At 53.3% G+C, this 27660-nt stretch overlaps 1 protein-coding gene across 1 annotated transcript; it reads right to left on the bottom strand.

Annotated features, from left to right (window-relative positions):
• Positions 1-8520: 8520 nt before the first annotated feature.
• Positions 8521-24920, bottom strand: DNAJB5 (DnaJ heat shock protein family (Hsp40) member B5). The gene is made up of 3 exons (XM_024216252.2): positions 24681-24920; positions 19025-19623; positions 8521-8890 (listed from the first exon to the last, which is right to left on the bottom strand). Exons 1-3 carry the CDS (start codon positions 24889-24891, stop codon positions 8657-8659), a joined length of 1044 nt encoding a protein of 347 aa, XP_024072020.1. The 5' UTR covers positions 24892-24920; the 3' UTR covers positions 8521-8656.
• Positions 24921-27660: the final 2740 nt, after the last annotated feature.

The raw sequence follows: 27660 nt of genomic DNA on the forward strand, positions 1-27660 counted from the left end.
GATACGTCTTTTGCCCCCACTGCTCCCCTTGGAAGGCTGTTCCAGAACTTCACTCCTCTGATGGTTAGAAACCTTTGTCTAATTTCAAGTCTAAACTTCCTAGTGTCCAGTTTATATCCATTTGTTCTTGTGTCCACATTGGTACTGAGCTTAAATAATTCCTCTCCCTCCCTGATATTTATCCCTCTGATATATTTATAGAGAGCAATCATATCCCCCCTCAGCCTTCTTTTGGTTAGGCTAAACAAGCCAAGCTCTTTGAGTCTCCTTTCATATGACAGGTTTTCCATTCCTCGGATCATCCTAGTAGCCCTTCTCTGTACCTGTTCCAGTTTGAATTCATCCTTCTTAAACACGGGAGACCAGAACTGCACACAATATTCCAGATGAGGTCTCACCGGTGACTTGTATAACGGTACTAAGAAGAAGAATCTGAGAGTCTCTGCATTAAGTTTAGAAGTGTGAGCAACAAGGGTGATGTCGTGGTGGGAATCTGCTATAGACCACCAGACCAGGGGGATGAGGTGGACGAGGCTTTCTTCAGGCAACTAGCAGAAGTTACTAGATCGCAGGCCCTGGTTCTCATGGGGAACTTCAATCACCCTGATATCTGCTGGGAGAGCAATACAGCGGTGCACAGACAATCCAGGAAGTTTTTGGAAAGTGTAGGGGACAATTTCCTGGTGCAAGTGCTGGAGGAACCAACTAGGTGCAGAGCTCTTCTTGACCTGCTGCTCACAAACAGGGAAGAATTAGTAGGGGAAGCAAAAGTGGATGGGAACCTGGGCAGCAGTGACCATGAGATGGTCGAGTTCAGGATCCTGACACAAGGAAGAAAGGAGAGCAGCAGAATACGGACCCCGGACTTCAGAAAAGCAGACTTTGACTCCCTCAGGGAACAGATGGGCAGGATCCCCTGGGAGAATAACATGAGGGGGAAAGGGGTCCAGGAGAGCTGGCTGTATTTTAAAGAAGTCTTATTGAGGTTGCAGGAACAAACCATCCCGATGTATAGAAAGAATAGTAAATATGGCAGGCGACCAGCTTGGCTTAACAGTGAAATCCTTGCTGATCTTAAACACAAAAAAGAAGCTTACAAGAAGTGGAAGATTGGACAAATGACCAGGGAGGAGTATAAAAATATTGCTCAGGCATGCAGGAGTGAAATCAGGAAGGCCAAATCACACTTGGAGCTGCAGCTAGCAAGAGATGTTAAGAGTAACAAGAAGGGTTTCTTCAGGTATGTTAGCAACAAGAAGAAAGTCAAGGAAAGTGTGGGCCCCTTACTGAATGAGGGAGGCAACCTAGTGACCGAGGATGTGGAAAAAGCTAATGTATTCAATGCTTTTTTTGCCTCTGTCTTCACAAACAAGGTCAGCTCCCAGACTGCTGGACTGGGCAGCACACTATGGGGAGGAGGTGAGCAGCCCTCAGTGGAGAAAAAAGTGGTTCAGGACTATTTAAAAAAGCTGGACGAGCACAAATCCATGGGGCCGGATGTGCTGCATCCGAGGGTGCTAAAGGAGTTGGCGGATGTGATTGCAGAGCTATTGGCCATCATGGAAAACTCATGGCGATCGGGGGAGGTCCCGGATGACTGAAAAAGGCTAATGTAGTGCCCATCTTTAAAAAAGGGAAGAAGGAGGATCCGGGGAACTACAGGCCAGTCAGCCTCACCCCAGTCCCTGGAAAAATCATGGAGCAGGTCCTCAAGGAATCAATTCTGAAGCACTTAGAGGAGAGGAAAGTGATCAGGAACAGTCAGCATGGATTCACCAAGGGCAAGTCATGCCTGACTAACCTAATTGCCTTCTATGAGGAGATAACTGGCTCTGTGCAGTGGACGTGTTATTCCTTGACTTTAGCAAAGCTTTTGATAGAGTCCAGTGGAGGGCAACAAAAATGATCAGGGGGCTGGAGCACATGACTTACGAGGAGAGGCTGAGGGAACTGGGGTTATTTAGTCTGCAGAAGAGAAGAGTGAGGGGGGATTTGATAGCTGCTTTCAACTACCTGAAAGGGGGGTTCCAGAGAGGATGGATCTAGACTGTTCTCAGTGGTACCAGCAGTGGCGTATTATCACCTAGGCCGACAAATTTGCAGGGGCGGTAAATTTGAGCACCCACGGAGAAGCTCCCCTGCTCCAGCTCGCCTCCTCCGTGAGCGCGCTGCCATGTCCTGTTTCTCTCTCCTCCCTCCCAGTGTTTGCGCCGCAAAACAGCTGTTTCGCGGGGCAGGGAGGGAGGGGGGAGGAGGGGGAACGTAGCACGCTGGGGGAAGAGGCGGGGCCGGGGCAGGGATTTGGGGAAGGGATCCAATAGGGGCAGGGAGGGAGCAGAGTTGGGGCGGGACTTTGGGGAAGGGGTTGGAATGGGGGCGGGAAAAGGGCGGGGCCAGGGGAGGGCGGGGCAGCAATTATTTCAGGGCCTAGGGGCGGCAAAATCATTAATCTGCCACTGGGTACCAGGTGACAGAACAAGGAGCAATGGTCTCAAGTTGCAGTGGGGGAGGTCTAGGTTGGATATTAGGAAACACTATTTCACTAGGAGGGTGGTGAAGCACTGGAATGCGTTACCTAGGGAGGTGGTGGAATCTCCTTCCTTAGAGATTTTTAAGCCCAGCTTGACAAAGCCCTGGCTGGGATGAATTAGTTGGGGATTGGTCCTGCTTTGAGCAGGGGGTTGGACTAGATACCTCCTGAGGTCCCTTCCAACCCTGATATTCTATGATTCTAGGGGCCAAGACTGGCGCTGTTTCACAGCAGCTCTTGCCTCGGTGAGTCCATGATCGCGGACAGCAGGGACGGAATGGCCCACTGCGTCCTGCCTGCCCCTCCCAGGCGCCTGCGGCAGGGTAGCTCCCCCGTCTCCAAAGCGGTGCCCCGAAGGCAGGGCTCCCTCCCCTTCCTGGGGGCAGAGGGTCCCGATCCCCAGCCCTGCTGAGATCACCTCCTGCCATTCAGCCAGGATGGCCCAGGAGCCCAGGGTTCATTTCCCTGCACCGCAGCACAGTCAGTGTGTGACATTGGGGACGTCACCTAGGGCATGTCTCCTGTGGCTGGCCTGGGCTAGCTGAGTCGCTCCCAGGGCACAGGCTAAGGGGCTGTATAAGTGCTGTGTAGACATCTGGACTCGGGCTGGAGCCTGGGCTCTAGGATTGTGGGAGGCTCCCAGAGCCCAGGTGCCAACCTGAACCCGGAAGTCTACACGGGTGTGACGAACTGGGACTGTTCTTAATGTGGTCTTTGAATGCTGAATGGGGAGTGTTGGCTGGGAAGATGGGGGTTTGGCTAGGAAGGTCCTCAGTGGGGGATGGGAGACTGAGGGAAGATACCTGAGCATGTAACGTGAGAACCCAGGAAGGGGTTAGAGGCCAGGTGACACCTTTGCCCGGGAAACTGAACAAAGGCTGTGGGAGGGGTCGCTGAAGGGAGAGTTTCAGGAGCTGGCTGGTGATATGGCTGGGAGGCAGACGAGGCTCTGACCTCCCAAGGGGGCTGTGGGGCCCTGGGACCCCAAGATGGACCTAACTGGGGGGGATCCTGTTGTCTGTGCCTGCAAGACTTGTCTTGGACTGTGTTCCTGTCGTCTAAATAAACCTTCTGCTTTACTGGCTGGCTGAGAGTCATGGTGAATCGCAGGAAGCCGGGGGTGCAGGGCCTTGTGTCCCCCCACACCCTATGACAATGGACATGACCCAGACCCCGTCAGCTGGCACAGGCCAGCCGTGGGTGCGTCTACACCGCAGCCTGAGCACGGGTTCTAATTCAGGTTTGAGCTCAAGCCTGCTTTCCGTCCGCCCCTACGTGCGGAGTTACCCTGCCCCGTGGGCAGCTCAGGGCAAGCCGGTGCCCAAGGAACTGGAGAGGTGAGTGGCCTGAGAGGTCCCTGGCTGAGGGGCTGGAGGCGTTCGCTCTCATACTGGGGAAAGCGAGTCCAGAGCCAGGCTGTAGGGGCCGTGCTGTGTGCCAGGGAACAGAGCTCGCCGGGCGGCTGACGAGCAGGGAGTCTGGGTTCCAGCAGCAGGAGCAGCACCCCATCCTAAAGGCAGTGTCAGCCCTTTGTCCCCAGCCCACACTCCCCGCCTTCCGCTTCTGGCTGGGCCCCGTTCGCCAGGCTGCCCCGCCCCAGTGTCTGTCCTCTCTGTGGTCAGATCCCACCTGCAAACCCCCTTCCCCCCTCCCCCACAGCACTCCTCACGGCTGGTGGGGGGTGAAGCCCAGGGCAGAGCTGCATGGCTGGTCTGGGGGACTGGGACAGAGCCGACCCCGTGCAGCGCCAAGCACACTGGCAGTGCTCGGTAAAGAATCCACTGGGAGCCCCTCAGCCCCTGCCTTCGCTTTGGGTGGGGTGTCACTGCACGAACAGCCCCTCCCTTGCCCCAGATCCCTGTGTTAAAGTGCGTGCGCCAGCAGCAGGAGAAACGCTCGGCGCGCAGCCTGCTGGACTTGCAGAGCTCCCGGTGCAGCGTCTCCGCACACGCCTGCGTGAGCCTGCATGCCCGTGGGCCAGGTCACAACGCCACTCAGGCTGGGGGCCCCTCTCAAATGGGGGCCAGGGGGGCAAACTGCCCCTTTGCCCTGGAGATGGGAAAGGTTCACTTCAACTGGGACGGGGGTTTGGATCTCACAGCAGGACAGTCCCGACACACGGGATTGGCGGGAGAAGTTACAGCTGGTCAGCAGCATCTTTGCATGGAGAGCAGGTGGGTTAGTGGTTCTGTCAGGGAACCAGGACTCCTGGGTTCTATTTGCAGCCCTGTTGCTGATGGGCTGCGTGCCCTTGGGCAGATCACGTTCCCTCTCTGCATCCCCTGTATTGTCCCATGTGAAGGAGGCAGGAGTCTCTCATCCTTGTGCACTGGTCTAGCTGGGCCTCAGCTTCCCTGGCATGTAGGCTGAGCTGTTGTGGGAGCTGGGGGGGCAGGGGTCAGAGCTGGGCTCCAAGGCTTTGGGAGGTGATATATTGTTAGCACTCTGTGTCTACCACTCCCACGTACTGTGCTATTGGGGGTGTTACACTGGTCTCTCCCCAGCCCTTAACATTCAGTTACACCACTACAACCCAGCAGCCCTGGGTGCCCCTGCATCCCCGTGCGCCACCGCAACCCAGCAGCCCCATGTGCCACCGCGACCCAGCAGCCCCGGGTGCCCCTGCAGCCCCGTGCACCACCGCGACCCAGCAGCCCCGGGTGCCCCTGCGACCCAGCAGCCCTGGGTGCCCCTGCAGCCCCGTGCGCCACCGCGACCCAGCAGCACCGGGTGCCCCTACGACCCAGCTCATGCACACAAGCCTGTTGGGTCTTTTCGGCTCAGGATCAGGTCCTGGCCTGTGAGATGGAGGCTCAGAGGAAGAGGTTTGACTCGAACAGACTAGGGCCCACGTTTGTCGTAGAGTTTTATACGGACACCCCTCCCCCGTGGCAGCTGAGCACCTTATACAGAAAATCAGCCCCAACAGCACGCTCCCTAGTGGGCTCCATGCAGTCTGCGGCCCGGCTCTCTGCCCAGGGTCAGAACTCCGCTTGGGGCCAGGCTTTGCAGGGGGTGGTGGGATGGGTGCATGAAGAAAAGGGGGGAATAGACTGCTTTAGCTTGGGGCAGTTTCCTGTGTCCAGGGGCAGTGGACGAGTGTCTGGGCAAGGGGAAGTAAAAACCACCAGCGGATTACCCAACTACCAGCATCCCCTGATCCATCCTGCAAACCCGCTGTGCTAGCAAAGTCTCTACGGTATGTTAGTTTGTTACAAGACCTCTGACCCTACTCAACTCAGCAGAGACATGGGATGGTGCCTTTGAAATCTGGCTGCCCTGCTGGATTTGGGATGGGGACAATCCTAGGGGAAGACAGTTCTTTCCCCCTTTGGACATCTGCAGACAGCAATCTGCTCCAAGTCTTTCCCCTCCCTCACAGGAACAACGGCAGATTTCAATGCTCCTGGACTCTGGCCCTTTCCAGAGATGGGACATCAGTGCAGGCAGAGAGTGATTGACAGATTCCCAGGCCAGACGGGACCACTGCAACTATCTAGTCCGACCATTTTAAGGGGGGCTCCAGAGGAACGGGGGCTCCAGCTACACCAGCGCCGCAGAGGCTGAAGAACTGGGCCCGTGTTTTGGCTTCAGTCAAGGCTGATGTTCAGGGAGGAGGTGGAAAGCGGTGGTTTTTGGAACACTGGGTTGCAGGTCGGCGTGTTTTCCAGGGCTGCAGCCCCTTCCGCTCCAATGCCTGGAGCACACACAGCCCTCGCGGGGGCCCTCGCTCTCAGTCACAGCCCCGCAGCACTAGCAGGTGGAGGGGATGGAAACTTTGGCCAAGGGACAAACTTACTCCTGTGAAAAGGGCTGCGAGATCCCCACGGTCCACGCAAGAAACCAGCTTTGAACGGTCTCTGAAAACGCCACTTCCCACTGCACTTGGAGCTGGGTGCTGTAGAGGGGAGTCTAGCAAGCTGCCCAAAGCACCGGCAGAGCTTCAGAGAGACGGGATCAGGGCAACGAGCAACGGCCTGAAGCGAAGGAGGGACTAGACTAGACAGACTGAGCCCTTGGCAGTCAGAGGAGCAGAGCTCCAGGGGCTGGTTTACTCCGCTGGGAGGGGTAGTGCCGCAGGGAGCTGTCTCTGGAGGTGAGGCTACAGAGAGCACGCGCATGCGTCGAGAGCGCCAGGGCCGAGGGAACCCCTGCCCTGCCCCAGCACTGACAGTGCCAGCACACAACAAGCAGGTTTATTTTTAAAATACTTTATTTTTCTCAATACTGACATTACAAAAAAAAAAAAAAAAAAACAAAAAAAAAAAACCCCCACTATAAAACATTCAGGATCTCATTGAAACCGAGAAAAACAAAGCAGCTCCCAGCCTGGACTGCCGCTCCAGGCTCCTCTCCCCGTCAGGGTTATCTGAACAGCGTTTATGTTTTTATAACCGAACACGCAACATCGGAGGGACAAGGCATCATCGTAACCATTCAAACGGGTTTATAAATTAAGCGCTGCGTGACAGTTTCCCCCTCTCCAGAACGACATCTTTGCCCTGGATTCCCTTCCCCCTACACGTTACATACTGTACATCTGTACATAGCGGACTGGGGTGTACATCCCACAGCAGAGTATCAATGGACACTCCAGAATACCTCAGTTAAAACCAAGTTAGCTTAAAGTCAGCTCAAACTTACCAATGCAAGATTCCCAAGGTGCTCTGACAAGGCCTGGCTCGTCAGAGGCCTAGACACAGGGAAGGAGCCCAGAGAAAACCTCTCAGTTCAAGTCCAGAGGACTCCTAGGGCAATGGCCGTCTGCTTGCACTGTGTCTGTTTGACTAGAAACACCGTGCCTCTTTGGAGGATCAGCTTCTGAACCGGCCCAAAGGCAGGTTAAATATGCGTCATTGTATGAAGAACCCGGCCCCAGAGATATTGGCAAGATAGGCTGACGTAGGTAAGAAATATAAAAATTCTCCCAATGGAAATCCAAGTTTAAAAAAATACAGCATTTAAAAACAAAGCCACCCAAGCAGATTCCCTCCTGCTCCTCCCCGAAACGCGTCCTGAATTCCATCTGCCCTGCAGGAAAATATCTACATGCGCAATCTTCTTGCTGCTAAATCCCTACAGTGTAACTCAAACGCCAGCAAAACAAACCTCGGCTCCACTCACACTTGGCTCTGCTTTTACACCTACACTTCTGCTACACACGGATTACGTTCTCACAGACGTGATGTTCATATGGCTGAATTGATCCCCAAAAGAGCTGGGATGAACCACTCCAGAAAAACCCCTTATGGGGTTATATATAAAAGCAGCAATGCAAACCCAACACACCTGAACAAGAAAGCTTGCATCCTGGGCCCCCGTCCCTCCCTTTACTACCGGACATTTTTGGCATGCCAGCAACACCCCGATAGGAGGACGCCGGCCCAACTCCATTCCCACCTGTCTTACATGCTCTGAACCGATAAAGCCGGGACGCGTAAGTTTTAAGAAGGGTGCAGGAGGGGCGAAGGGTCTGAGACCAGGTGCCTTGCAGCTCAGTGTTTGCATTGAGCACGGAAGATAATCCGTTGTAATCCTAGCGCAGCAGCATGGACCCCAGGTACCGTGGTTCCGCGTTAGAAACAGTTCCGCTGTGGTGGCCCTGGTGTAGACGAGCCGTGCCTTTGCCGTGCACGCTCATGGAATTTGTTTGGATTCTTGGTACTAATGGAACCCAACAGCAGCAAGCTTCCGAAAGGTGAAGCTAACGCTAACCCTTCCGAGTCCTATGTACACGGGGTGGAATCTCTGCGCTTTTCGGGAAACACAAATTCATCCTCTAGCCAGGAAGCTGACTTCAAAGCGTGCGATGTGAAAACCACCAGCTGATAAAACTTCCTGGGCCCACAGCCCAGGCCCACTTGCTTGTGCCAGGCAGAAAAGCTAGACCTCTAGGAAAAGGCGCCCAGCCCAGAGAGCCAGAAGTTAGCCAGGAGTTTGAGCTCCTGAATCCCACACTGCGAGAGTATAACAGAGGCCGACAAAGGGTAGGCGCTAACAGGACTGTGTGGAAAGGAGCGTGGGTTTTTTGCATTTGAGTGTGATCGGGCACCTCCGCTTTGTGCAGCTCAGATGCTGTGGCACGTGTGTTAGAAGTATTGCTGCTGGCAGAACGTCCCAGGGGCTCTAGGAGCACGGCAGGTGCTGTTTGAGGATCTGTCTCGTCTGCGGAGCTATCTTGTCTGGGAAGCGGACTTTGAACTCTACAATCAAGTCTCCCCGTTGGGTGGGGACCTTTGGGAAGGGCAGCCCTTCCCCTCGCAGTCTCTTCACGGTGCCAGGCTTGATGATGTCGTTGCAGGGCAGAGGGATCACTCTCCCGTCGAGAGTGGGAATGTTCACGGTACAGCCGCACAAGGCCTGCAAGGAAGAAGAGCAAACAGTGAGACTGGCTGCAACTTGGGGTCTCTAGAAAAAGCCCAGGTGTGTAGAGCAGCCAAGGCCGGGAACCCACAACTGGCCTCAGCAGTTCTGCTCCCTCACCCAGCAGACATGACACCAGCCTCTGGCCTGTCGCTGTTGCCCATTTCACGTCTATTAGCAATGCGGCAGCGACGCCATTATCATCTGGGTGATATACAGGAGTCTCCCCCATGTACACATCCTGGGTGTTCTACTGAGAAAGCCCCAGAAAAGCACATGGCATGTGGGTTCAACCCCGGTGATAGTTTCATGGTGGCACCACTCTTCACTCCCCTCAGGCCGTCAGAAGAGGGGCAGGTTTCTCTAGAACTCTACCCAAGCGTGCAGGGCGCTCAGGACAGGTTGCATTTCTCCTCTTACCCCATGTTTGTCTGAACCAAGAGAAGCAGAGACCCCGAAGGAGAAGAAATCAGAGTCACTGTCTCCCCAGCAGGTCAACGGACTGGCGAGGTGCCCTGCTGCTGCAGAGTGTGGCAGGGACTCTGGCTACACAGTCCTGACCACATTTTGTGCAGTACAAATCGTAAGCTTGGAAGTGGCTCATTAATAGATATAATCTCCCTGCCCCCCTAGTAATGGCGAATCAGTGGATGTTTGCAGTTCCCCATTTGCACAGCAACACGAGCTAGAACGCTGCAGCCAGACCCGATCCCGACAGGACCAGACTACACGTGTCGGGTTCAAGTCCGGTTGGAAAACATCCTGACTGTCTCAGGCTTGGGTCGACTCTCCTCCTGCCCAGGGGGCTGGCATGGCAGAGGCTGCATGCCACACTCCTGCCACTTGCTGCGCCGTGTGCACTGGAGCGAGCGTGCCAAGGATCCGCAGCACACGCGCACGCAGCAGCGGCTGGCAGGAGTGAGGCACTGCCTGGTTCTCAGGGGCACGAAGCATCAGTGCTGACTCGGGTTCTGGGGGAGGGGAGCGTCTGGTCAGAAAACGACTCTTGGGCTCAGGTCCAGATCAGGCACAAACATCAGGCCCAAGCAGACCTGCAAGAAGAACTTTGAGCAAGTGAGCTGTGGGGAGGTCTCCTCAACGCCTGTTACCACGGCAGACAATGCCTGAGGCGCTGGCCATTCCCAAGGTGTGCTTTACAAAGCACTTCGGAGCTCACCGGGATCCAGTGAATTGCAGGCTTGCGCTAGCCACCAGCCGGTGCATTGCCCACACTGTGATTCTCAAACCCGACGACTGACTCACCAATCGGGAGTTTTTAATCACTGCACAGCGACTACCCCAAAATGTCACGTCTTTCTTGGTAAGCAGGACCCGGTACTGTCAGCCAATATGTGGCTGGGTTTCAGCTAGTCCTGACTAACTCAGCCAAAACCTAGAGCGTTTCTAACATGAGCCATCTGGCGTGGAGAATGGAAGAACACTGCAGATGGAAAAGCTCACGGAAAGTACATTCAGATCTACGCCTCAAGTAACATAACCAAGGATTCTGCATGCACCCAGCTCTGGCAGACAGCAAACTGGGCAGGGTATGTGCACGGTACCCGCAAATGCACAGAAACAGCCAGTCACGCACGAGCTGGGTTTTGATGAAATCAAGCCCCAGTGTCTTTTTTTAGGAACCTCATTACATGCAGCCTGACTTCCAACAAACTATAAAAGGCAACAGCCTTGGTGTGCAGGGGCAGGTCATGCTGGGCAGACGCAGGCCTGACACTTGGCACTGGAAGGGCAGGGGTGCTGCTGGCCAGGAGAAAGGCAGGTTGACAGAGCTGTGCATGCAAGAAGCTTGCCCTGAACCTGCCTACAATATTGCTGCCTACGGCCAGGTAGTGTCGGTCAGTCAGCCCAAGGAATGCTAAACTGCACCAATAAACCCCCAAATGCCGGGCCTGGCAATCTCAAATCCACGATTCCACGTGCGTCCCAGGCAGCAGAGTGCACCCCCCCTGCGGGGCACGCCAGTCTCCCAGCACAGACGAGAAGAGCGCTGAGGAGCGTGTGGGGATCTGGAGTGGAGTGGCCACCTCTGTACTGCCCTAGATTTTAAGGCCAGGAGGGACCATCAGCATTCACCTGGTCTGACCTCTTGCACAGCACCAGCCAGTAATCTCTAAATCAAGCCCTCCCCTGCTGGCTGAGACACATCACGTCTCCAGTTAGCGATTCCACCTGATGGAGAATCCACTGGGTGAGTTGCTCCAATGGGTATTTCCCCTTACTGTTAACAAACGGGGCCTTATTTCTCCTCTGCACTTGTCTAGCTGTAGCTTCCAGCCATTGGTCCTGTTCTGCCTTTGGCTGCGAGATTCAAGAGCCGTCTGCCACCAGAAATCTCATCCCCACCTAAGTGCCTATAGACTGTGTTCAAATCACCTCTTCGCCTTCTCTCAGCTGAACTAAACGGATCAAGCTTCTTTAGTCTCTCACTATGAGGCATGTTTTCCCCAAGATCATTCTCTGGACAGGGCTAGTCCTACAGGCTCTATCAAATGAGACCCCCCCTTGCCCCCCGCCCCTGCAGTAGGACGGAGCGTCTGCTAAAGCGCTCTAGTGGGGTTGAACTGCAGCACCTCTTCCTTCTGTGAGTTCCCAACAGGACGCACTCTACCCTTCGCTGACCGCCCAGGAGCCTGGGAGAGATAAGCAGCAAGCTAAATTTAGACTGTGGCCTTGTTGTTCAATCCCTGATGAAGTAACTGAATGTTTCTGCTGCTCACCAGCTGTTGCCCTTCCCAGAGCTCAGCATCTCAGCCCAGCGCGCTGGATTTATCTATAGCACACGGGCCCTGGCACCTCTGCCAACAGCCTCCAAAAGGCTAGGAAAGCAAGAGCCAGGCATTCCTCAGCTGCCCACTCGGTGCTCGCAGCACAGACGCTTCCTGGAAGTTAAAGCTCTCGAAAGGTCTCTCCCTCCCTGCAGCAGGGAGACCCACTGATGGACGTGGGCAGGGAGCTTACCTAGAACTGTATCAATGCACCTCTGCCCCCGGCTACTTGTACCCACTGCTCCCTGCACACAGCTCCCTCAAAGCACAACGGGGGATGAGTCTCTACGGTTCACCGTTCTCCAGGGTCCCTCTCTGCTCTCAATAGAGCCCACTCTCCTGTAGGCTACACGTGGCTGGCTCCCAGCATGGCTCTCGCACCACAGAGGGTTTAAGGACAGACTTTGTGGTCAGCGAACCTAGAGGAAGTGCCCTGCCTGGCTTCTCCTTTCAGCAGGGTGGTAGTGGCTTTGCTGTACCGGCTCATTCAGGCATTGCTGCTTTCTATTCTGGTGCGGATCTTAACAAGTTTAGCCTCTTTAGTAAAGGGAACGCATGTAGCTGGATATGGGCTCCATCTCCCCCACGCTGGGACCTCACCGACTCCAGAGGGCCTGTGCAAAGCTGACGGGTGCAGCGGGGGGAAGAGGGGGGCTCTTCTGGGTTCGATTTCTGGGCTTTGCTTTTAGCGACTCTGTGGCACTGGGCTGTACGCACCACTGAGGAACCGGCAGCCAGCCCCTTGGGAAGGGGGGTGCTGTGTGCCAGTTTGTAGGCAACTCTTTGGCTGATGGTGCTGGTTTTGGGGGTGTGGGGAGAGGGTACCCAGGATGCCACTCAAGCCTTGCGTTCTCTGGAAGAGGCTGGGATCCACGCTGCTCCTAGCTGCTGGGATAGGCACTGGAAAGTCACACGGTACATTTTCCCTCTGCCCCACAAGCCCTTGAGCATACATCTCTGCAGCACTTGCAGCCAGGCTGCTCAGAGGCCAAACTGCAGGGCCAGTCCAGCAATGACTAACCCCACCCCGGCTGTGCCCAGAGCCCAGAGGAAGAGAGAGCGCATCCCTGCAGCTGAGCTAGCCAAGCTCCTCCCCAGCCCAAGCCATGTGTAAACCACACGCAGGGACCGATCCTGGTCCCCGAGAACTCGCTTATTGCCACTCTGTAACCAACAACTCCTCTCCGCACTGCTGTGGGTCTGCCTGCGGCCCAGCAGGTTCCTCAAGGAGGGAAGGAAGCTGTCACACAGCCTCCCAGGTTCAATCCGGGCAGCATTCCCCTTCCAGCTTCTGCACACGGGTGGCTTTGTATGGCCAAACGTGGGAGTCACTCACTTGTGGGTACGCTGCAAGCCAAGCTGCCAGGGCTGGCGTTGGCTGGCTGCTTGTGGCATTTCCAGCCTCGGGCTGTTTGGCCGGAAAGGTGACCCTATTGGGGTCTTGCTCTCACAATGGCAGGGTGACAGGGAGGGCTGCAGGTCAGAGCCGGGCCGCTGCTCCGACAGGCACTTCTCCATCTGCAGAACGAGCGCTGGGCTTGTGCTGCTTCCCTGGGATCAGGCAACTACACAGAGGCTCCGCTGAGGAACAAGCCCCCCAGCAGTGCGACCAGTAAATGCCAGAAACCGAGCTGGAGCCCTCCCGCTGCACGTCTGAGGAGGCAAAGAGAAAGACCTCCTGGGATGTCAGCACTAAATCCAAGCCCTGCCTCCTGCGGAATGGCCCGCGCGTGCCGGGGGTGGCGCTGCAAGGCAGCCTGCAGTAACAGGCCACAGAGCTCGGCAATGCAGCGTGGAACTCCTTGTGTCCCTAAATAACCCCGGCAGCTCTGCTGCACACGTGGGCAGGGACGTTGCCTCGCTTTTATCAAGGGGAAAACGTCACCGTTAGCGAATGGGATGTGGAGCGATGCTCCGAGAAGAGCCAACGCTGCTGGGGGATGAAGAACTTAAAGCCTGAGTACGTGTGCTGCTCGCAGGGGAGGTTCTCACGAACCCCCTCTCCCTCCAGCCCCTGGGAGCAGGGCTCGGAGCAGACACCTACGCTGAACCCAGGCACTAACAGGTGCAGTTGCGTGAGGCCTCCAAGATCTGCTGGCCCTGCCCCTTGGCTCTCGGGGCAGATAAGTGCCCACTCCTACCCTCCAGAGCAAAAGCAGCAAAGAATAGATTTGCTATGTCTAAGGCAGACAACACGGCCACTCCTCCCTTACCCCTTTCTTTGGGAAAATCTTTCATGCCAATTTCAGACATCACAGTACAAAGCAAAAGGAAGAATCTATATCCCCCATTCAGATATCCTTTAATGCCATCCGAGGAGGCTGTCATAGACACAAGTGGCTGCAATTCCCCCCGGTCATTAGCGACGTACCCTTCGCTTCTCCACCCAGGGGAATGCAGGTCCAGCCACACTGCAAGGGCCCACTCTGGCTCCCTTTCGGGGACAGAAGAAAACAAGAGCTCTGATGCCAGAGGCAGCTCACATTCACTGGATCACTTTCGCTTCTTTGGAAGGAGGCCGAGAATGTGAGCAGTCAGGCTGTGGAGGGCGGGCTCTCCAGTGGCTGGAGAGAGACCCTGGGCTCTATTCCTGGCTCTGCCCGACACCACAAACCCATCAATCAAACCATCCGTAAAATGGATACATCCACCCGGGATAGGAGGCTTAGTGCTGACAATGCAGCCAAAGGGTCTGCAGGTGCTTTGCCAAGCAGTATTATTGGAGACCTCTAAAGCGGCCCTCGCGACCTTACTTTTCTGGTTTACACATGATAATCTGGGCCGCCTTTAGGCAGAGAGAGAATCAAACCAGCCCATGCTCTGAACCCCATCCTGACCAGCCCCAGCACTGCAGGGTCAGTCACCGAGAGCAATGAAAAGCAGACAGTCTGTAGCAATGATGGGGAAGCCTGGCTGTGGCTAGAATGCTGCAGTTCAGCAGCTGTTGGCACGTCAGTGACCTTCCAGGGTTCAGAACTCGCTGCAGTCCAGGTGGAGCTTGGCTCCCTTCTCCAGGCTGAGGGGAGCAGGTTAGTTTCGCTCACTCTTCCCCGCCTTCTGCATGCAGCAGCCGGTGCACTCTGGTCCCTGCCTGACAATCCCACCCCGAAGTCCTCACCACGTCCTGGCCCTGAGTTGCAGAGCACCTGAAGCTCCCATTAGCTTCAGCAGGAGCTGGGCGCTCATCACCCTCTCAAAATCAGGCCATCGTGTGCTTTCAACACATTGGTTATTAGCAGTTTTAACGAACTCCTCCTTCCTCACCTGAGCTCATGCACCAGCGTCACCGAGTGGAGCCTGCACAGATCTCGCAGGGGTTTGCAAAGAGGTCAAGTCACATTTTAAAAAGTTAAAGTTTGTCTGAAATTTCTGTTACAAGTAACACTTAAGGGTCATATATATGGAAAGAAATATAAATATAAATAGAAGTGAAATGAAATAGAAACTCTTTGCTTTTTAGAAGATACAGCAACAGGGGGCAGTCAGAAAACCATTACACGGAAAATGTGATGGCAAAGCACACAAGTTGGCAGAGGACTCGAGGCCAGGCAGAGTAACCAAAACCACCATCAACTCATTTCAAGATGATTAGATTTTACGCAGACGGGAAAGCCAACAGAGGAAAACTGACGCACTGATTTCACTATGGCATCTATAAGACTGTTTGAAAAAACAATTCCCCTCCCCCTCCCCCAATATCTTGAACTCTTTCCTCATCAAGTTTGAAACTGATTGGAGAAATCATGTATTCACGTCAGGCTGCGTCAATGATTTCAAAGGACTCCGTTTGAATTTGGCCCCAAATTTCCGTATTTTAGAATCAGCTTGCGGAGAGCTCAATGGGCCGAGAAGTGCTCCTGGAACAGTTATGTTTAATTCCAAGGGATGTGATTTAAAAGCAGACAGACAGCCTCTCCTGTGCTTGTAGCTCCCACGTGGCACTGCAGCATCGTGCTAGTGCATGAGAATCTGAACGTGTAACCGACATGCTTGTTACACTGCAAAGAATTCCAAAATGCAAGGAAGAAGGTAGAGGACACTACAGTGGATTTTTAACATTTCCTTAGTACAGATGGTTCCCACCCCTACTCTAGCCCTTTAACACCAGTGAAACCAGACAAGAATTAGCGACACTAACTGTGGAAAATAATCCCCTCGACTGGATAAGCTGGGGGGAGGGATAGCTCAGTGGTTTGAGCATTGGTCTGCTAAACCCAGGGTTGTGAGTTCAATCCTTGAGGGAGCTACTTAGGGATCTGGGGCAAAATCAGTACTTGGTCCTGCTAGTGAAGGCAGGGGGCTGGACTAGATGACCTTTCAAGGTCCCTTCCAGTTCTAGGAGATAGAATATCTCCATTAATTTAATTTGTAGTGGAATGACCAACCCCCAACACTGCCTTCACTGAGATGACAGACAGACAACTGACATCATGCTCCATAATAACCAGTGCCCATCACTCTGAAAGGATAGGGACCGCACTGGCAACTTGCCAGGAGCCCACAGGACACCACATTTGCATATAATTCCATGTATGAGAGCAGTTCATTTTTATTATGTTTGTGCAGCCCACTGAAATGAGACCCAGCATACAATGCTCCACCTTAATCCAAGCCCCCAAACTGCACTGCACCCTGGAACCTGTTGTCTCCACCGTCAACACCGCCACATTAATGAGGGGGCCCCACGTGACATTTGCCCTCATGCATTAAATCCGAGGAAGCTTTGTGGCTGTGCCAAGCTGAAAATATAGGGATTTACCTAATTTAACTATGGGCCTTATTCTGCTCCCAGTACAGCCAATGAGGAGTTTTGCCATTGACTTCAATGGGGACAGGACAAGACAAACAGGGAAGCCACTAAGGTCTGTGAATGGCAGATGTCACTGAAACTAGGATCTAAGCTGAAGCATTCACAGGGAGGTAAATGTTAAGTTTCTGGTGGGGCTGGTTTAACTCAGACTCGTGAAGTTACCTTCAGGCAGCAATACCACAGCTAAATCCTGGCTCCCCCCAAGAGCAGTTTTGCTTCTTCCTCTCTCTGCCTCCCACTGAGCCGCTCATGTAATTTTAAGAACGGACAGTTTTCTGCCGCCCCCGTGTCTGTGGGGAAGCCCTCTCAGATGCATCTCCCGCTGGGCTGCTCCTGTTGGGCCATACCAGGTCGCAGCGAGCACCCAGCGCTGGCTTGCTCGCCATGGACAGACGCGAGTGACTGGAACGATCAACACAGAGTTCAATGGTACCTGGACTCAGAGACCAGGGGAAGTATCTCCCTTCTCCACCCCCTGGTTTGGCCACTGGTTTTCTCATGCAATAGCTACAGAAGATGGTTGTCAAAGTCTGATGGGCCAGCTGATCATGTCTGACCTGAGGCCTGGGAGGGCGAGGGTACTGAGGAGGGGCGTATTGGATGAAGAATTGAGAATTGCCAGTTTTAAACTAGAGGGTTTGAATCAGCCCTGTCACAATGGGGAGGAATAGGGAGGTTTCCCTGATGGGCTGCAGGAGCCCAGGGACGACAGGAGTCTGCCACAGTTGCTCCCAACACAGGATGGATCCCACCTCCCACGCAACCACCCAGGGCAACCCACGAGATACTGAGAACCAACGACTAGTTACGGCTCCCTGATTCCCCGCCCCAGCGCTGATTAGAGCAGGTTAGAAACTAGGGATACTCCAGCCCCACTCCACCTCCCCACCCCTCCTTCCCTCTGCAGCAGGGCTGCAAGGAGCTCTGCCCTCTCGAAGCCCGCTGAGGACACCTCCTGAGGTCCCTTCCAACCCTGATAGTCTACGACTCTTGGGTGATTTTCTACCCTTGTGTTGCAGCGCTCAGGTAAAGGGAGCAGAACGGGGCCGATTTTCTGCCTTGAGTATTGATGGTGCCACCCCCCACATACCCTCAGCAGGAAACATGAAACCGATGTCAGAAGGACCCACTTAGATCTGGTGTGACAGGCATAGTTGTGAGGAAGGCACGGAGGAAGCATCTGATATGTGGCAGGTATGACTCCATAAACAGCGCTGCCTCTCGCAGAGCCATGCACTTCAAGAGTAAACTTCGGTTTCCAGTGTCAACGTAAGTCACCTTGACCCCAACGTACCATTAGAAGAGTGTCCCCGAAAACCCCCAGCTCTGAATGGTCACAGTGTGGCTGTGAAGTGGCACTCCATTCAAATGCATGAGGGGAAGTCGCACCCTGGTAGTGCTATGCTTCCCTCTGATTACAGAGCCCATGGGAAAGTTCCCTCAAGCTTTTAGAGGAAGGGGAGCCATCCTGATTAGTATCCTGATTCAAGGGCACCCACTGAGACGTTTGTACCCAAGATCTGATCCGCTGAGATTTTTTTCTATAAAATGCATTTGCGAACATGGACTAAATCGGTCTTTAAAAAAATCCGCCCACCAAGAGCTACGTGAAAAGACAGACAACCTCTACAATCTGAAGTGAATGGTAAATTGCAGCTGCCAGCAATTTAAATTGTAAATGTACCTGCCAGCTGGGACTTATTAACAAGAAGTTAGACAGCAGTACCATCAAACACGCATCTCATGAATGTGGGTTACCCGTGTCTTCCTTTCCACTCCTGCCTCGCGCGGCTTGTTGCTCTGGCTCATCGAGTCCCCTCTAAAGTTCCTTGCAAACTCCATGGGCCAGAGACCATAACTTACTTGTTCTGCAAAGCACAAAACTACCTTCATGTGCTGCTTGAATAAATAATGCAGCGCACACAGCCCGGGAGGGAGAGAAGAGAAGAGTACGGCTGGCATAGGCTCAAGCAAGGCATAGTGAGGACCAGGGTGCCATGCAAACTGCCCCCATGCAGCCACGCCAACAAACCTGCAACCTCACTGGGACCAACCCACCTCCCAAGCCACGGTCAGCCTGGTATTTAAGTGCAGAACACGGATGTCAAAGACCGACAAGCTGGGGTGTTTGGGGCAACACCAACCAATGGGGCTGACCAGGCAAAAGCCCCCGGACTAGTTTCTCTTTTGACCTGAGGCAGGGTCGGAGCTCTTTCCCAGACACGAACACCCCATACTAAAGGGCAAGCTTGGCACACAAGCAGGGGGAAAGGGTCATGAGAGCAGTTAAAACAGCATCAGTTGGGCCTAGAGACTGAAGTACTGAGGTTGTGTAATTCCTGCAGACAGGAACAGATGTTGGCCTGTAAAGCAAAGGGAGAACACTCCACTCTGTAGATCTCTCTGGCTTTGGCTTATTACACCCTATGTGACCTTCTAATCCCGTGCAAGTTAATCACCCTTCTCATCTGTTCTGTTCAAACTAGCAAACTCCTCTCCAAGGAGCACTGCGGCGGGGAGCTCCCACTGACCCACCTCTTTAAGACTGATCATAGCCGTGTAGACCACGTTTGTGCCGTCTCGCTTGAAATGCGCGTGAGGCTTGTCCTTGAGAATGAAGACGATGTCGGCAGGGATGTTGTCTGGCGTGGCGTCTCCTTCTTTGGGAAAAGTGATTTTGGTTCCTTCTTTCCACCCCCTTTTAATGACAACGTTCAATATCTTATCCTCGGTCCTTGTGGTTCGCCCGTCAGGGTTCAGCCGCCGGCGGGTGATTTTCATCCTTTTGGTAGAGCCGTGGTAGATTTCTTCCAGGGAGACCCTGAGCTCGTGGACGATGGGGGGGTCCTGGACCTTCCTTCGTGTGTGGAGAGACTCCGGGTGCCGTCGATGGACTCCGTTGATGCCGTTGAAGCCGAACCGTCCAAAGGCGTTGAAAGGGTCGTCGTCGTCATCGATATCCATATCTTCCTGATCGAAGCCATTGAACGCCCGGGAGCGACTGCTGGCAAAGAAGATGTCGAAGGGATTGGAGCCGCCGAAGAAAGAAGCAAAGGTAGCGTGCGGGTCTCCGTGGAAGGTGTAGTGGAAAGTGTTGCCGGAGCCGCCAGAGGAACCGCCTCCGGTTTTGAGCCCTAGAACACAGCAAGGAAAAGACAACGTTAACATAATCCGCGGAAGAAGGCTGTTCCCTTCTAGTCCTGCGTGAAGCACAGGGAATGCAGACAGAGCGACGGCTGGGCCACCCTCACTAGACTTTTATTGTTTTTTTCTAATACGCAGCATGGGAACCAAAGGTGGAATTCAGTCTTGGTGTTGCAAGCTGCTTTCTACCTCTCTCTGGGCAGTAGGGTCCCACACATCCCCCCTTCACCCCCAACCTGGCCACAATCTGCATCCCTTTTCCATTGGAGAAACTAGCTAGCAGGAACACAGCTGAGCAAGCTTATCTTCCCTGGCTGGAAGGTGAGCACCACAACTAGTCTACAGGGTGCGGAGAGTCGAGATGCAATTCTGTTCTCAACCCTTCGCTGGAGTTCAAGTTTGCAGTGGATGCTTTGTAACTGGGGCTCATGTTAAATGGGCATGAAACAGGCAAGTTTATACAAATCCTGTGTTACTAAGGAGAGTAAGTAGCCAGCCAGACTTCTATCACCACCTCCAAGCTGATGAGTATCCAAATTCTTAGCCTGTCTCCCACAAACACTTGATTGTATTCTCTTTGTTTCTAGTACTGGAACCAGTATTTGCCAGGGGATAACACAAGGGAAAAAGACGTATTTATGACTGAGAGCTCTGGGAGGCTCCATTTCTAGAGACACATGCAAGCAGGGGCGGAAGGTTTGTATAATTTTTGTTGGTGCCCAGAACAGGTCCAAGTCCCACCTGCCCCCGCCTCGCACCTGCCTAAGGCTCTGGGAGGGAGTCTGGGTGCAGGAGGAGCTTTGGGGTGCAGACTCTGGGCTGGGGTAGGGGGCGAGGCTTCTGGGAGGGAGTCGATGCAGGAGGGGCTTTGGGGTGCAGACTCTAGGCTGGGGCGGGGGCAAGGGCTCTGGGAGGGAGTTTAGGTGCGGGCTCTGCACTGGGGCAGGGGATTGGGGGTGTGTGGGAGAGGGTGAGGGGTGCGGCGCTTAGAATATATGGAGATATACCTATCTCACAGAACTGGAAGGGACCCCGAAAGGTCATTGAGTCCAGCCCCCTGCCTTCACTAGCAGGACCAAGTACTGATTTTGCCCCAGATCCCTAAGTGGCCCCCTCAAGGATTGAACTCACAACCCTGGGTTTAGCAGGCCAACGCTCAAACCACTGAGCTATCCCTCCCCCCACTTACCTCAGGTGGCTCCTGAAAGCGACACGCACACCCCTCTAGCAGCGCCTCCTAGGCGGGGGGGGGGGTCTCCGCGCACCGCTGCCCACAGGCACCAGTTCCCAGCCAATGGGAGCTGCGGAATCGGCGCTTGGGGCAGGGGCAGCACGTGGAGACAACCTGTAACCCCAGGGCCGAAGGGACATGCCGGCCGCTTCTGGGAGTGGCAAGGAGCAAGGGTGGGCAGGAAGCCGCCTTAGCCCTGCTGTGCTGCCGGCGGCCCCCAGGGCCTTTTAAATTGCCGGGAGCAGCAGGCGGGGCCGGGGGAGAGACCCGGTCCCAAACATTGGTGGAGCCGGGTCCCCGGGCCCTGAATGTTCCTGGAGCACAGGCACCACGGGCCCATATAACTCGCCACCCCTGCATGCAAGGCTCCTAAGCATCATCTTCCCGTGTTCCTTCCTGCTGTACTGCAGGAAGCAATTCAGTCTCTGTAAATCTGTTAAATTTCACAGCATGGTAATTGTTGGAGTCCAAAGACCATATGGACTAGGCAGCTGATGGCTCTTTGAGACTAATTTAGCGACACAAATGAGAAGTCTAAGTTCTGCCAAAGGCAGTGCTGAGTACTCTCTGTGTGTCAGCAGTACATCACCTCTTGAACACTCCGTTCGTGCTGTGATCTATTGCATCTCCCAAGGCGTCTGAACTGCGCCATGGACTCATGGGCCAGCAGCAGCCCACGTAGCAATTTATGAAAGGCTTCGAACTCAGCGAGCAATTGTTTAGTCAGGGCTAATGATGGGAGGTCAGCATTATACACTAACTAGCCGCTCCACCACAAAGGTGCACGCGAGTGAGACACACGCTACGCTCTCAGATGAAAGGGGCCAACATGAGGGCCACAAAGTACTTTGCAAAAAGAGTCAAGGCTCAACAACCGGAGAGGTTAGTATCAGATCTTGTTGATGGCAGACAAGTGTGAGGGGGGATGATGGATTTTTGTTTTTAAAAAAGACTCGCTTTCCCCTGCACTGTGAGCAGCCCAGGTTGTTGGGTGGAGGGGCGCTCAGGAGCAGAACCCAGAGATACAGCAAATAAGTTGGGTGTTTATTTCATTTCGTAACTAGCAAAAGATCTTCTTCAACCAGGGCTTCTCTCAGGCCCCGCCCGCTCCTACTTGATTCTGCACAGACACCCTACGTTTAGATCTGTCCAGAGCAACCCCCTGGATGTTCCTACACAGCCAGGGTGTGAGGCAGACAGCCCCTCTCAAAAGTGTATCTGCAATAAAAAGACAGAGCATCACGAAGGTGCCCAGCAGGTCACGCAAGGCTGGGGGTAGACTACTTCCAATGTCCCCTTCACATTGCCACATGCTTCGGGATGTTGTTTCAAATATTTCTGATTGGAGGGGTCAAGAAGGGGTCTAACCAAGCCCAGCTCGGGGTCTATTTTCAGCTCTCCACTTACAAAATAGTGCTATTTCTGAAAAGCTGACGTCCTGTGCCAACCCCTCTAGACAGAGCCAGCAGCAGGAGACGCAAGCCAGGCAAACGCAGGACGGACAAACTCTTTTCTGCTGGTCTTGACAGATGAGTTTGCCCTGGGATGCAGAGGTCTTTTATTGGCTTGAGTACAATACACATAAGCAAAGGCTCCTCATCTGCCAGCCACACCCCTTAACCCTCTACAACACTATGGAAAGGGGACTTAGGCTTAGAAGCACATGTCAGACCAGTACATATACTGAAACTGACCTGCATCCAATTTAATTTAGTCTGCAAATATTGTTCTTTTCTTTTGCCCAAGGCCTTGGGGGGGCGAGGGGTGCTGTGCTGTCTGAGCCCCCTTGCCCAGTCCTGCAAAAGCGTCACAGCAGGTCTCCTTCTACCCATGCTAGCCTGCTGGGGCTGATCTAGTGTCCCAAACCTGGCAAAGAACATACTGAGGTCCACCCCCAGTATTTTCAAGTAGGTGATTAGACAGACAGACACCCCCCCCATCAGAACATCTACGTGATCCTCCAGCAACAGCTAATGCTGCATTTGTGTCACAGCAACACTCAGACATCAGCAGTTTGATTCTGCTGTGGAACGGTGCAGAAGGCACGAGCTCGGCTCACGTGAGCAGAGAGAGGCTGTCTCTGTGCACGAGAAGGTACTGGCCACCACCAGCGGGGCACACCGCGACTCAGGGCCCCTCTAGGTCTGCCTCCCTCCTGGGCACGCTACTGCAAAGGCGCCAAACTACCGCTAACCCTTCTCTCCAGGCTTCTGGAAAGGGAGGTGTCCAGTGACCAGCGTGGGTGAGTCTGCCTGTCTATACAAGGCATGTATCTAGCCCCCATCGCTGCCGTATGGGAGCACCTCACAACCCACTGAGGGGGGCAGGGCTGTCGGCCCTATTGCACAGAGGCACAGAGAGGCTAAGGGACTTGCCCAAGGTCACACAGGACGCCTCCCTTTTCAGAAGTCTTGAGAGATGGGTTAGCGCGTTTGGTACTCGTTAAGAGCGAGAACTGCCAGGATGGAGATTTTCTAAAACTCTTGCGGGTCTTTCTTACTTGCTTAGATAAACCAGAAAAACTAGCTACCCCAGCTCCCAGTAAAGCTTCCAAGCCACGCACTGGGAATTACAGCAGCCCCACCTTCTGTGCACCACGCGGAGGCTGCAGTGAGAGCGCCTTCCTGTCACCATTTCCCAAAGAAGCTCTTCAGTTCTCTTCACACGTTGCTGATGTGCCTAGTTCTCCCATGCCCACAGGGAGAGGATACATAGACTCTTGCCACTAATCATTCAAACAGCATCACGCTAAGAACAGAGGCTTTGGTCGCTAACTGCAGAGAGGTCCCTTTCTGCTCCCGAGGCACAAAGGTATCTTTGACCCCTGTATATTTATGGTGATGCCTCAGAAAAGCTGATGCACCTACTCATTAAACCTGCTGGGGAGAATACATCTTGCTAGCTGAGCAGCCTGTTTACACCAGACCTTCTGCTCTTTTAAGTGGTAAACTCTTTTGCTGATTAATGCAAATGCTATTCTCTGCTCTCTTCATCCTCAGCAAATAGGGCTGCAGAAGCTTTCATATTCTACTAATAAGGCTGTGCGTGGTGGAACAGCTCCCTACTCCATGCCAACAGGGAGACAACAGCAGTGACTTAGTTTCAAAACAAGAATCTATTACTTAAATTGGGAAAGGCTTTGAAACATGTAGGTCAGTACGTACCAGCAAGAACAAAGGAAAGGGAAAAAAAGAGTGGGACTAGTGCACAAGTAACACCACTGCACAGACACACTAAGCCCCAGTGTAGCTAGAGAATCTGTGCGAAGGAAAGAGTTAGTAGTGAGAGTTATTCTGCAGCCCATATTTGATCAAGGATATAAACACCTTTCATTTCTATGCTCTCAAGAAGCCTTCAGAATAACCGGGTGAAAAGCGAAGAAGTGCCCATTTCGTTCATGAAGCTATCAGAGTGAGCGGCAATGACTGCCTTGATATAGCTCCCCGTACATCCTTCTTCCTTATCTTAACTGGCATCTTTGTGTGATGAGGGCAAGGAGTTGGGATCGCATGCTGAAAACTGGCTTTGATTGGCCACAGAATAATTAGTCAAGAACTGGGTCAAGCGATTATCTTTGGCTCTTAGGAGAGACGGCATCGTCTGGGTGTTTGTTCTTCCCAGCTTTGGTAGTAGTAACCTTGTTTCAGAGGCAGGAATGAGTCATGGGGATAATTCCGGACACGCTACCCACGCCTGTGAACATTCGCTACTTTTTTTACGTATAAACTCTTTCTTGCTTACAGCAGCACATTTAAACCCACCCGGCTAACTGGGTACTCACACGCCTCCCAGCCATTCACCATCCCAGTCCCTTACCTTCTTCCCCATACTGATCATAGACAGCCCTTTTCTTGGGATCACTCAGGACATCGTAGGCCTCTGCGATCTCCTTGAACTTCTCCTCTGCACTGGGGTCTTTGTTTTTATCAGGGTGATACTTCAGGGCCATTTTCCGATAAGCTTTCTTGATCTCATCTTCGTTTGCTCCAGACTGGAGCCCCAAGGTCTTGTAATAATCCTTTCCCATGACTGCGACGTTGCCTCCGGTCGAGTCTTTATTCCTGAAAGGAGACAGACAGTGCTCTGTAATGCATGTATTGCCCAACAACATTAGGGGAACCGGCAATTCTCCTGCTCCCCCCCCCACCACAGACTTACCCCAGACCAACCTCATGTTCCCATCACAGCCATGGTCAGCTCTCCATAACCTTTGCCCAATTTACACCTTACACATTTTCTGTTAAGGGACCAATTCAAGACCCTGCAACACATTTCACCATGTCTAGTGGTCCGAGCAGGGCATCGGGAAACAGGCCCCTGGGGCCTATTTCCCATTCTGCCTCTCATTTCGCCTTTCTGTGCCTCAATTTCCCAACCTGTAAAATGGGAAGCGTGATGCTCCCCCATTGTGACGTGCGTTGAAGTTTATGGATACAAAGTGCTAAGCTAGTGCACAGTACTGTTATATGGCTGATCTGACTAATAATGTCACATGAGGCTGTAACCTGAGCGGCAGCTCTGCCCACCTACGAATGGGTGTGGGTGCATGGGCGAGGAAAGTCTAGGGTGACCAGACAGCAAGTGTGAAAAATCGGGACGGGGGTGGGGGATAATAGGCGCCTATAGAAGAAAAAGCCCCAAATATTGGGACTGTCCTTATAAAAAAGAGACATCTGGTCACCCTAGGAAAGTCTGAACTCAGCAGCCCCTCTCCCAAGAGCAGCAGCCTCACATGACTTCACTAGCAAGGTCCTCCGCATGCCTGGGTCCTCCAGGGAAGGAAGAAACCAGGACCCATAAATTTCTAATGCAAAAAACAAGCAGAACTTTAACCAAAAAACCCAAACCAATTTGAGGTGACCCTTTTGCCTCAGTGCTAGGGAAGAGTGAGAACCAAAGGGGCTTGCGTGCTGTGTAGTTCACCTTAAAGGAACTTGAAACATTTTGTTCTGCAAAGTGATTGGCGTTCATTTGGGGATAAGTGCTTCTCACCACGCAAGAGCTGTAATTTGTATGTAAAGACGACAAAGGATGAAGCTGTTAGACAGAAATATCTTGTGATGATGGGAAGATATTTATAAAGTGTTTTCTAGCCTAGCTTGGACTATGTTAGAGAGTCTGCAACTAACAAATTATGTAGCTGTAAGTTAGAAATATCAGTAACCCTAGGCATGGCTAAGTCTCATATCCTGACACAGTGCAATGAAGTCAGCCACACATCATAAACTCACTGGATTCACTTTCTCCATGGCATGGGACAGCCTGAAAGGCAGGGAGATGGCATAGGACACCCAGTTGGCCCAGAACCCAGGGAAGGGACCGGGGCAGACAATGGCATTCCACAGGCACCATGCTGAAGACTGAAAGCTGTCAGAGTCCTGGAGACTCGGGAGAGCAGCTGGAGAGATGTACACATGCTCAGAGATCTAGGGCAGGACTTATGGCAAAGGCTCAGCAGAGTTTACATTTCTCAGATGTCTCTTCCCAATGTCCTGCTTCCTAAAGAGGGACATTCAGCGCCTGAGTGAGGAAGGTGAGCGAGAATCGATTTCCTGTTAATCAGTTACACTGGTAATTAGAAATAATTACCCCGTATGTGGCAGTAGCAATTGCTGGAAGCACACCCAGAATGGCAGGCCTGCACACAAGTAGCGTAGGAGTTCTATTGTTAGAGACAGAAGAAGGCCTCTGGGGGCGTCAAGAGCATCCCACAGCATTCTCCCAGCCTAGCTTCTAAATGCCAGCACGTTTCCAGACCCATACACCCCCAAAGCATTCCAGCTTCTGCGCTAGCAGCACCTGCATTTCAAAAACCCACCCAGACATTCCCAGAGTCTCTCTCCCTTGTCCACAATCCTGGTCTGCTGGCTCCTAATACTTTGCTCACTACATACAAGGAGGAAAACACAATGGGACTGGAATGCCAGTGAGTGATGATATTGTGCTGAAAGCTTGTTTTCCTAGGTAGCCAGGTGCTAACGTCTCTGATCCACTGCCTTTCCTCTCCATGCACACACACAACTGCTTGTGCGGGCTCTCAGCATCTTGCGATTAGACCAACATAACATCCTCTTTGCTGGCTTTGACAGACTCCATCTTCTCCTGCTCACATCCATTTAAAACGCTGCCACCACGATAATGTTCATAGCTCCTCGCTTTGACCATGTCACCTCTCTCTTTGCATCCCTCTGCTGGCTCCCCTTTCTCTATCCTGCCAACAGACAGTACTTGCCCACGCTTTCAAGGCCCTTCATGGCCTATCCCCATCGTCTCTTATTCACTAGTGAGATGTTGACTCCTGCCTCCTATTGGCCAGTGATGCCAGCCTTCATCACTCACTTCCTAAGTCTTCAAACGAGCACATCCGTGCTTTCTCCCACGCTGCCCCTCCCACTGGTAGGCACTCCCCATACAGATCCCCACAGCTATCTCCTGGCCCTCCTTCACACGCTGCTTTGCCGTGATGCCTACGACAAACCTGACAAGGATTAGGCAGCCGGTGTGCGAAGACCACGCCTGTCCTGCTGACCAATACTGGGGATATCTATACTTCCAGGTGGAGATGTAAATTCCTGCTTGAGGAGACGTACCCGCGCTAGCTCTGATCAAGCTAGAGGGCTAAAAACAGCAGTGTTGCAGCGACGGTGTGAGCACCGGGAGGCGTTAGCCACCCTAAGTGCATACCGCCCAAGATGGTAGGTCTGTACGAGGGGTGGCTAGTCCTCCTGCCGCGGCAGCTACACTTCTATTTTTAGGGTGACGATGTTTCCTCAAACTGGAATTTATGCCTCCAGCT

Source organism: Terrapene carolina, unplaced genomic scaffold (genome assembly GCF_002925995.2).
Source record: "Terrapene carolina triunguis isolate 2854851 unplaced genomic scaffold, T_m_triunguis-2.0 Scaffold998, whole genome shotgun sequence".
Classification (NCBI taxonomy): domain Eukaryota; kingdom Metazoa; phylum Chordata; order Testudines; family Emydidae; genus Terrapene; species Terrapene triunguis.